This window comes from Neltuma alba, unplaced genomic scaffold (genome assembly GCF_004799145.2).
Source record: "Neltuma alba isolate B1F8T4 unplaced genomic scaffold, ASM479914v2 tig00003679_pilon, whole genome shotgun sequence".
Lineage (NCBI taxonomy): Eukaryota > Viridiplantae > Streptophyta > Magnoliopsida > Fabales > Fabaceae > Neltuma > Neltuma alba.
The window spans coordinates 23,934-34,523 of record NW_021633382.1 but is presented as its reverse complement, the minus strand read 5'-3'; the positions used below and the strand labels follow the sequence as shown (position 1 = coordinate 34,523).

At 34.4% G+C, this 10,590-nt stretch overlaps 1 protein-coding gene across 2 annotated transcripts; it reads left to right on the top strand.

Moving 5' to 3' along the window:
• Positions 1 to 4,117: 4,117 nt before the first annotated feature.
• Positions 4,118 to 9,931, top strand: LOC114742176 (WD repeat-containing protein 26 homolog). 2 transcript variants are annotated; one of them, XM_028930457.1, is made up of 6 exons: positions 4,118 to 4,274; positions 4,430 to 4,536; positions 4,730 to 5,626; positions 6,488 to 6,589; positions 8,188 to 8,817; positions 9,575 to 9,931. In XM_028930457.1, exons 3-6 carry the CDS (start codon positions 4,829 to 4,831, stop codon positions 9,812 to 9,814), a joined length of 1,770 nt encoding a protein of 589 aa, XP_028786290.1. In that variant the 5' UTR covers positions 4,118 to 4,274; positions 4,430 to 4,536; positions 4,730 to 4,828; the 3' UTR covers positions 9,815 to 9,931. The 2 variants fall into 2 exon arrangements, with proteins under 2 accessions (XP_028786290.1, XP_028786288.1); XM_028930455.1 differs by lacking the exon at positions 4,430 to 4,536.
• The last annotated feature ends 659 nt before the right edge of the window (positions 9,932 to 10,590 follow it).

Below are 10,590 nucleotides of genomic sequence, written 5' to 3'. Positions count from 1 at the left end.
TAAGAATAAGCCAGTCCTTAAAATTTTTTTAAAATTATATAATACTTCAGTTCTTATGATTTCTGAAGTGATCAGTAATATATTAAGACTGAATTATTCTTAGTCAAAATTGAGCGACTGAATTGAAATAAAAAGAAAGTTCAGATATCAAATATTTCTCTCTTTGTTCCTTATTATAAGTACATAATAACAATTCTATATAAATTAATAAAATTAATTAAAATTAGTTAAATTTTATAAAAGATCAAAATTACCCTCAATTAGTTAGAGAAAGTTGATTAATTAGTTAGAAGGTTTTAAAACCAGTTGGTGATACTAGGTGAAAAAAGTTAATGTTTTAGATAACATATGTTATATTAGGAAGAGCAGGAAAAAAAATTGTATATTTATACATAATATTGATTTAGTCCTTATACTTTGACCCAAAATAATTCAAATTCTATAGTTTCCTAGCTAAGAACAACCTAGAGTTTAGATTTCAAACCTATGATATGATATTATAGATTCTATAATGTCTTAACTCAATAATATTCAGGCAAAAAAAAAGCTCAATAATATTTAAAAGTTAAAATGTGTTGAGTTAAAATTAAGAGATTGAAATGAAAGTTTATGATTTTTCTAAAGAAAATTAAATCTTATATATAATGAATGATGCAGTTAATTTCAAGTAAAAAAATAGTGTATCGAATATAATTATCTATAATTAAAAAAAACCTACATATAAAAAAAGGAGAAAATGGCATAAAAATGATATATAAACTTAAAAATTCCCAAATTATCATTTGAATAAGGCAAATTCTATTTTCATCGTTTCGGACCAAATTGAGATTTTCAAGTTAAATGGAATGATCAAACTACCCTTATCAATTACAAAACATAGGCACTACATTTACTTGCATTAGATTAAGTTTGGTAGGAAGGAAAAAAGAGAGAACCTGCGCAATGCTAGATCGAAGGTGAGAAGAAGGTGCTGGTTTAAAAGTGTAAGTATTTTTTTTGAAATCATATAACTCTTTTCATCCTACTAGCATCACTGTGGTGTTCTATTTTTTTTTTTTCATTTTGATAGTTTTGGGTTATGGGTAATTAAAGATTCAGATGGAGCTGAAGTGCAACATTATGGAAGTCAAAAGTTCTTCAAATTAGGTGTTGGTTCTTCCTTTTTTTAGATGTGAGAACAGAACATATGGCTTAGTTAGTGTTGGACAGGGTTTGGATTCTAGGCAAGTTTGGAAAATTTTGAAGAAACTCAGTGATGATTTTGTAGATGGGAATTCTGTATATGAACAGTAATAATTCGTGAACTATGTGGGTAATAGCGAAATTGTAGTTGTAAAACATTGTATTGAAATTGTTAATGTATAAAGTGACTATGTTGGGTTGATTTTGAAAATTGATGAAATATCTTTGTTAGAGAATTGACATTTTTTGTTCTTCTTTATTACAGGCTAGAATAGAAAAAGACATGTAATATTGGGTCAACATCATCCAAAAAAACTTTTTAAGAATGTTGAAGGGGAAGTTAAATATAATGGTTGGAATATGAGAGTGAAAATGATAAAAAAAAAAGAGATAAGACTTAAAGATCTGAGATCAATGATATTGAAATAGAAATTGATATAATGGTTGTGGCATGAAAGCTTGTTATTGATTGTATATTCTATAAATACTGTTAGTGAGGCTCTATTTGTGGAAAATGTCACTACTGAACTTGTTATTTACTTTAAATGTGTTGTTAAATACTGCAAAACTTGTAATGCAAAAGTGCTCTACTTATTTACTATAAAAGTTTTGTTAATGTTCATTATCTATATTAACAAAGGTCATATAGTGGTTAACAAGTTTATTATCTCTATTAATAACTTTAGTATCACCTTTAACAACAGGAATTTAAGGAAAAGTAAAAATAGTCATTTTTACAACTTTAGTGATGTTGTTAACAACTTTACTATAACTATTAACAACTCCTGTATAGCTATTAACCATCTCATATTAGAGCTTGTTAGAACTTGGAGAGAAAGGTTGTACAATCATGAATGGGGAATTTTACAACTCTCGTATAGTGGTTAACAAGTTCATTATCTCTATTAACAACTTTAGTATCACCTTTAACAACAGGAATTCGAGAAAATGCAAAAATGACTAATTTTACAACTTCAGTATAACTATTAACAACTCATGTATAGTCATTAACCACCTCGTATCAGAGCTTGTTAGAACTTGGAGAGAAAGGTTGTATAATCATAAATGGGAAATTTTACAACTCTCGTATAGTGGTTAACAAGTTTATTATCTCTGTTAACAATTTTAATATCACCTTTAATAACAGGAATTCGAAAATACGCAAAAATGGTCACTTCTACAACTTCAATATAACTATTAAGAACTCATGTATAGCTATTAACCACTTCATATCAAGGTTTGTTAGAACTGGGAGAGATGGGTTGTATAATCATGAATGGGAAATTTTACAATTTTCGTATAGTAGTTAATAAGTTCATTATCTCTATTAACAACTTCAATGTGGCCTTTAACAACTGAAATTTGAGGAAATACAAAAATGGCCAATTTAACAATTTCAATGATATTATTAACAGCTTCAGTATAACTATTAACAACTCTAGTAAATTCAATACAAAATTTGAAAAATTCCCAATTTGAAACTTGTGCCTAGAAAAGTTGCTGTTAATGTTGTCACTCAAGTTGTTAATAACATTACTACACTTGTTAATTTCATTATAAAAGTTGAAAAAAAATCTTGTGAGATCAAAAAAGTGGTCAAATGTTATTGTATCAGCACAAAACACACATTCAATTGATTTTTTAAATAATGAACATTAACAAAACTTTTATAATGAATAAGTAAAGCACTTTTGCTCGCAAAATTCTACAGTAATTAACAATACATTTAAAACAAATTACAAGTTTAGTAATGACATTTTTCACAAACCAGAGCCTCAATGATAGTATTTACAAAATATACAATCAATGACAAGCTTTCATACCACAACTATTACATCAATTTCAAACTATTCCAACATCATGGACCTCAGATCTTTAAGTCTTATCTCATCTTTTATTATTTTCACTCTCACATTCCAACCATTATATTTAATTTTTCCTTCAACATTCTTAAAAAGTTCCTTTAAGGATGTTGACCCAATATTACATGTTTTTTTACATTTTAGCCTGTAACAAAGAAGAAAAATTCATCACTATGTCCGCTCTCTAACAAAGATATTTCATCAATTTTCAAAATCAATCCAACATAATCACTTCCTGTATTAACAACTTTAATATAGTGTCTTACAACTACACTTTCGCTATTAACCACACAGTTCATGAGTTATTGCTGTTCATATTCAAACTTCTCATCTCCAGAATCATCACCTAACTTCTTCAAAATTTTCCAAACTTGCCCAGAATCTAAACCCTGTCAAACACTAACTAAGCCATATATTCAAATTTTTAACCATTCTCACACCTAAAAAAAGGAAGAACCAACATCCAATTTGAAGAACCTTCTACTTCCGTAATGCCACACTTCAGCTTCATCTGAATCTTCGATTACCCAGAACCCAAAACCATCAAATGAAAAAATTGAACACCATAGTGATGCTAGTAGGATGAAAAAAGTTATATGATTTCAAAAAAATATTTACACTTTTGAACTAGTACCTCCTCCTCTCATTTGATTTAGCATTGCGCACGTTCTCTCTTTTTTCCTTCCTATCAGACTTAATTTGATGCAAGTGAATGTGCTGCCCATGTTTTGTAATTGATAAGGGCGGTTTGGTCATTCCATTTAATTTGAAAATCTCAATTTGGTCTAAAATGATAAAAATATAATTTGTCTTATTCAAATGATGATTTGAAAATTTCTAAGTTTTTATGTCATTTTTATGTCACTTTTCCTAAAAATATATAGACCAAAGGAAATGGGCACATACGCGGGTGGGCGGCATTTCCGTGTCGCCGTGAGATAGGAGGGGCAAAAGAAATTTGCAAAAAAAAAAAAAAAGAAGAAGAAGAAGAAAGAAGAGAAAAATTAAATTATGAATTTTCTCTTGAATAAAAGAATATCCAGGCGTCACAAAATCCAGAAGCGGAAAAGAGTATGGTATTTTGGCCTCTGTTTGCTCTCTCTAGAACTGAAAGACCAAGAACGGTTTCCCCAGACGAAGGAGAAGCAGAAGCAACCGGTGCCTTTGAAGTGACGATCGTACTTTCAGCTCTGGCTCCGGCCAGCTTCCGATCATTTCTCTGCTTCTTGGGTGAGTCGGTGAATCATTGTTCTCAATCTTGTTTTTTTGCCCCCTTATTGCCTAGTTGTTGGATCTATGGCTTCTGATGTTTATTGCTTTATCGATTAACCTTTTGGATGACACTTCAATTTGCTCATCGTGGGTTGTTTGTTTCCTCGGAAAAGTGGACATTTTGGTAAAGCTGGGTCTCTTTTCCGGATAGGTTTTCTTGTCGGTTTCAGAGGGATTATGAGAAATCTGTGCCGGGCATCGAGCGGTATTTCATGTTTGGGTGGGAAAGCTTGGCAGAAACATTTTGGTTTTGAAGCAGGATAGCTTGAGTCTTTTACTTCTTGCATTAATTCTTAATTGCGTTCATTTATTGCTTCCACTTGAGGATGGATATACCTTAGAAGTTCTACTGTTTAATGCTTTGGGCTCAATTTGTGGTATTAATTGCCGTTTATTCATCCATTGCTTTGCAGGAATTTCTTGTTCGGCATTCACACAACAAACTTTATCGATTGTTCCCTTTCACTTGCTTCTTACTGCCACAATTATATATGGACTGAGTTTCACATTTCATGGGAGGTGTGGAGGATGAAGGACCAGCCTTAAAACGCATGAAGTTGTCCTCTAACGGATTAGTTGGGCTGTCAAACGGTTCGTCTTCTGAAGAGCACATAGAAGGCTCTTCCAGTGAGTTGATGGCTCGGCCCCTACCAACTGAAGGGGACAAACAAGTTGTTGGTTCAAAAGGAGTTATCAAACGAGATGAATTTGTCAGGATAATTGCTAATGCATTATATTCTCTTGGTTATACAAAGAGTGGAGCATGCTTAGAGGAGGAGTCTGGAACACCTGTCAATTCATGGGTGGTAAACCTGTTTATTCAGCAGATACTTGATGGCAATTGGGATGAAAGTATAGTCACATTGCGTAAAATTGGTCTGGTAGATGAAACAATTGTGAGGTCAGCTTCTTTTTTGATTCTGGAGCAGAAATTTTTTGAGCTTCTGGATGGGGAAAAGGTGATGGATGCATTGAAAACCCTGAGGACTGAGGTTGCACCACTTGGCATAAACAATAGCAGAATTCGTGAACTTTCTTCCTGCATAGTATCCACGTCACTGTCTGGCCATGCTAATTCTTGTAAAAAAGATGTTGCAAGGGTTAGGTCTCGGTCAAAGCTGCTGGAGGAATTGCAGAAACTGCTTCCCCCAACCATAATGGTACCTGAAAGGAGGTTAGAACATTTAGTTGAACAGGCCCTTATTTTGCAACGAGAGTCTTGTCAATTTCACAACTCCTTAGATAAGGAGATGTCATTATATGCTGATCATCATTGCGGAAAAGACCAGATACCTTCTAGAACTTTGCAGGTTAGCAAATGATGCGTTAATTGATGTTTGCATTTTAATATCTACATCATTATGGTTGGTTTTTGTGCTTTAAAACATCAACTCTCTCCTGGTTCTTCATTTGTGGCCTGATAATTTATAATGGCATAGCCCTTTTCTTTCTTTCTGCTTGTTTGAGAGTAGAAAATTTGTTGATTTTGTAGCTTTTTTGTTTCAATGCTTCTATAATGTGTAATCATGATTGTCTTCGGGGTACATTTTGAAGTCTCACTTCACTGCATAGTAATATCATCTCTTCTACAAGATTCAGCAAAATAGTGAATTATAAACCGTGGCATTTGCATATTGGTCTAAAGACAGTCTTGCGAAATGCTTTCTTCTTTTAAGGTTTCTCTGAAGAAGTTTTAATTATCAGATTTTTTTAGGCAATGAATATCTCCTGAAGAATAAGCATGAGCCCTTTAACGTGAGAGAGCCTTCTCATCTCTTTTCATGTTAAAGAATGTCTCCCGAAAAATAAGCATGAGCAAAAGATTTGAAGTCTCAAGTCCAGAAAGAGTTTGTTGAGACTGAGGTATTTACCTAATGAAAGCCTGTCTTTAAACAAACTACAATCGTGCAAATAAAACACTTGTTCACAAACCCTTGCAATACCGCTGAACACACAATAGCTCTAAGGTGGGTGGCCCTGACCTCTGCCTAAAACCTTGATTAAAAAATTCCAAGCAATGTCACAGCAAAGGGAAGTATCACTGTACTTTGAGCTTAAAATTCAATAACTTTTTATTAACTTTGGTTTCTGCCTCGCTGCATAACACTTTCAATAGCTTTAGTGTATCAATTTTTTTGATATCATTTACTTTCCTGTATATATTCAAACAGGTATTAGAAGGACATGATGATGAAGTCTGGTTTGTGCAATTTTCACATAATGGAAAATATTTAGCTTCATCATCAAATGATCGATCAGCTATCATTTGGGAGGTAATGTCAACTGTTTTGTCTTCTTTGCTCTGGAGCCTTTTTTTCTTTGTTTATATTTGTTTTTTAATGTGTTTACATTTCTTGTGTTTTGATCTTATCATCATTCAATGCGCAGAAATACCAATTATGATTTTCCTCATTCATGCCATTGATACTGGTGGAACATGTTGCTTGCATTAAGCTTAGGAGTCATGGTCGCAACGGAAATTTTCATTATGTAGGAAATGATACCAATTTCTACCATTGCCTGTTGTTTTTGTCTTACACAAGTGATAACTTGTTGAAAGACAGCAAAGGAGGATAACCCTGAGATTAAGAGTAAGAATTAACTGCTGGTTCAGATTGAGAATAAGCTACTGGTATTGAAAGCTTGATTTTAAGTTCCTAAGGTCTATACAATGCATGAGGAAGGAGAAGTATTGAGTTACTGATGGACAAATATGTATACCATTTATTGAGAACAACGGGTAGTATCTGGGGAAATGTGGCTTGTTGCAGTGAGAATTATGGCTCAAAATGCACTGTTGCATTACTTGAAATTAAAATTTATATGGGTTTTTTAATACAGAATGTTGAGTTGCACGTCTAATAAATCAGATAATTCGAGGAAAGAGAAAGGGATCAAAATGAGATCAATTTTGGCTTTAGATGAGTCAAAATGAGCAATTTAGTTCCATAATAGCTATGAGGTCAATTAAATTTATATTTAGAATTTTTCAAATTTTTACACTGCAAGAAGTGAAGCAATGCAACCTTAAAGGAATTATTTGTGATAGGATACCTAATCAGCTTAAAGGAAAATTTTATTGACCTGACTGCATTACTGGACCCTGCTGACCTCTTCCCCTTTCTGTTCTAATTGATTTGTTTGAATGGACTCGACTCAGCTCCAGCTTGCTTATTTACCTACTTATGTCTCAAGGGTTTACCTGCATACTAGATTTTGTAGTGGCCCTGTTTTACTGTTATGGTGCAATGCAAGCTGTTTACGTCTGTGATGGGTTGGCTTGCCCTGCGTCCCCGTGATATTATAAATGTGTTCCTGGTATATGCTTGATGAAAGTAAATGCCATTTGTTTTTGTAAGCTATTTGCCCAGTTCTGGGAAGATTCAAAGAATTCACTGGCTCATCCTGACTGAGTGTGCTTCTAAAAGTTTGCATGCCATATTTATATGCCATAGAATGATTTAGAATCCATAATTTTGCTATTCAACGCAGCTTACTTCTGCTGAATCCCACCCTTCCCTACCTTCCCTTCCTCCCTCCCTCTTAATGGGTTTAGAACCTGAGATGCCCCATTGGAGTCTTTTAGAATCGTTACCCTATATACCCTAGTGGGCAGCTTTATCAGCATAGTGCTGTAAACAACCTAATTCCGAGGTGGCTCTATTATATAGATAATTCATTCAACCTATGTTAATTTTCAAGAGTCCACAATTGCTGAATGATTAATATGGTGGTTTGGCTCCTGGATAGTACTTATGCTTGTGTTTTGTTGAGTTCTTCCTGATGTGTCCTTTCTGTGAATTTTGCTCATAGTCACACACACACAATACTGGATTTCATATTTTTAAGTTTTTTTTTTTTAAAAAAATAGGTTGGCTCAAACGGGGAACTGTCTATGAAGCATAGATTATGTGGTCATCAGAAACCTGTGTCTTCTGTTTCATGGAGTCCTGATGACCAAGAGGTCATTACATGTGGGGTGGAGGAAGCTATTAGGCGTTGGGATGTCTTTACTGGTAAATGTCTCCAAGTTTACGAGAAAGCTGGTGTTGGCATGGTTTCATGTGCATGGCTTCCGAGTGGAAAAAATATACTTTCTGGCCTGAATGACAAGAGCATTATCATGTGGGACTTGGATGGGAAGGAGCTGGAGGCCTGCAGAGGACTTAGGACCCTTAAGATTTCAGATCTGGCAATAACTAGTGATGGGGAACAGATCGTAAGTATTTGCAAAGACAATGCAATACTATTGTTCCACAGGGCAACTCACGATGAGAGATTTGTTGAAGAGGATCAGACCATAACCTCCTTTTCTTTATCAAAGGATAGCAAATTCGTGCTGGTTAGTCTTTATAACCAAGAAATACATCTTTGGAACATTGAATATGTTCCTAAGCTTGTCGGCAAGTATAAAGGCCATATACGCACCCGATTAATAGTTAGATCTTGCTTTGGTGGAATTAAGCAATCTTTTATTGCTAGTGGAAGTGAAGATTCACAGGTATCAATTTTATTAATAAGTATATTGCATTGTGGTTTAATACATTTTTCTTTTTGGGTGAACTGTGGTTTAATGCATTTGTTAAAATATCAACATGACTAATCCGGCTACAATTCTGAACATGTTAAGGGGCATTTGGTGTGAAGTTAGCATTAAAATTGTGTTTGATGATTACTCAAATTTGAAAAATCAGCTCGTTAGTAATTAAATAATAACTAGGTCAACGAAATACAAACAGAAAATTGTTTTGCTTGAAGTAACATTTTGGATATTATATTTGATATTGTACTAGGTTTTGGTACTTTCAAATTAATACTAGTAGTTCTTTATCGTTTTTTAATTCTTTGAACATAAGGTCTTGTAGGCTTTTCTCTTTCTTTTTTTACCTTTGTAGAACTTGAGGTATGCCGTTAAATTTTCAATTCTGCTGTTTATGCTCCAATACTGGACTTTGGATGTCCATGTTTAGTGGTCTCTTCTATGCCTTTTAGTAAGGGCCTCGAAGTCCTTGGAGATGGTTACTTTATCTTATTCATCTTCATTTCTATTCAATTGTGACAAATTCTGAGGTAGACTCGTAGACTCACTTAGTTGTTACTCATTTGCTTGGCCTACCTATGTTTTCTATACGTATTCTATGCAAGAATTTCTCTTTCAACTTGGTTGTATGACTGCTGGGACACTTGAAAATGAGTGTAAATTGTTGATGCACTTGAATATAAATGTAAATTGATGGCTTTCGATGCTCTTTTTTTAGGTTTACATATGGCATAGAGACTCCCAGGAGTTAATCGAGGCACTGCCAGGCCACTCTGGAGCTGTGAATTGTGTGAGCTGGAATCCTTCTAATCCTCATATGTTGGCTTCAGCCAGTGATGATCGGACAATTAGGATATGGGGCGTAAGCAGCCTGAAAGTAAATTATCAAAAGGCAAAAAAAAGCAGCATCAGCAGCGGCGGCAGCAATGGCTTCCACCAATGCAATGGGGGAACTTAGATGAAGCAGCCATTCCCCATTCTTATTTCTCTCTTTCATTGCAATGCTGTAAATACCTTTACTATCACAAGATGACATTCATATCAATTGTCAAACATGCAACTGACTTTCCATCAAGTTCTCAATAAATTCAAGTTCCATCTTATTGTTTGATTTAATCTCTATTTTACCCTTTCTGGTCCCTAGCTTGTGGTAAGCTTCAAGTTGATGGTTCTCATTCGAGTGTAGTGATCTGTACGTTTATTTTCACATTAGAAACCATCAAATTCATGATAGCTACTGCTACTAAAATGGTTTTGGTGGTACCTAGCATGAAATCAAATATACTTGTATGGACAAAACTTAAGTTAATTAGGTCCATTATGTTTAGGTAACTAATTAGCTTTTGCCGCCTGTATCAGTGCTTCCCATCAGTATTTAACTCCAAATCCAGCGTTAAGTCAAAGAATTCTTTTATGAAATAAATGACAAAACACTAGGGCGTTCATCGGCCAAGAAGAGGTGAAGGCTAATTGACTCGACGGTGGCCAAGGGTGGACAAATAATAGTATTTGAGAATCCTAAAGCCAAACCCATCGCAAGCATGCTCTAGAAAGTTTGAAGCTTTGGGTTCTCTTCTGGGGCAATGGCTTTAGAATGGGGTCTTGGCATGGTTCTCCTCTGCAAATAGGATGGTGCCGCCACCATTACTACCTTGGTTTTTGGCTTGGTTAGTCAGGCACATTTCATTTCACCGCTTTAAGCCAAATCCTATGGTTCCTTCTTGCCTGGGCAGA

Coding starts and splice junctions, on each gene's coding strand:
- LOC114742176 (XM_028930455.1), top strand. CDS start 4,829: ATGGGAGGTGTGGAGGATGAAGGACCAGCCTTAAAACGCATGAAGTTG. Junction 6,590..8,187: donor GATCAGCTATCATTTGGGAG/GTAATGTCAACT, acceptor TTAAAAAAATAG/GTTGGCTCAAACGGGGAACT. Junction 8,818..9,574: donor GTGGAAGTGAAGATTCACAG/GTATCAATTTTA, acceptor CTCTTTTTTTAG/GTTTACATATGGCATAGAGA.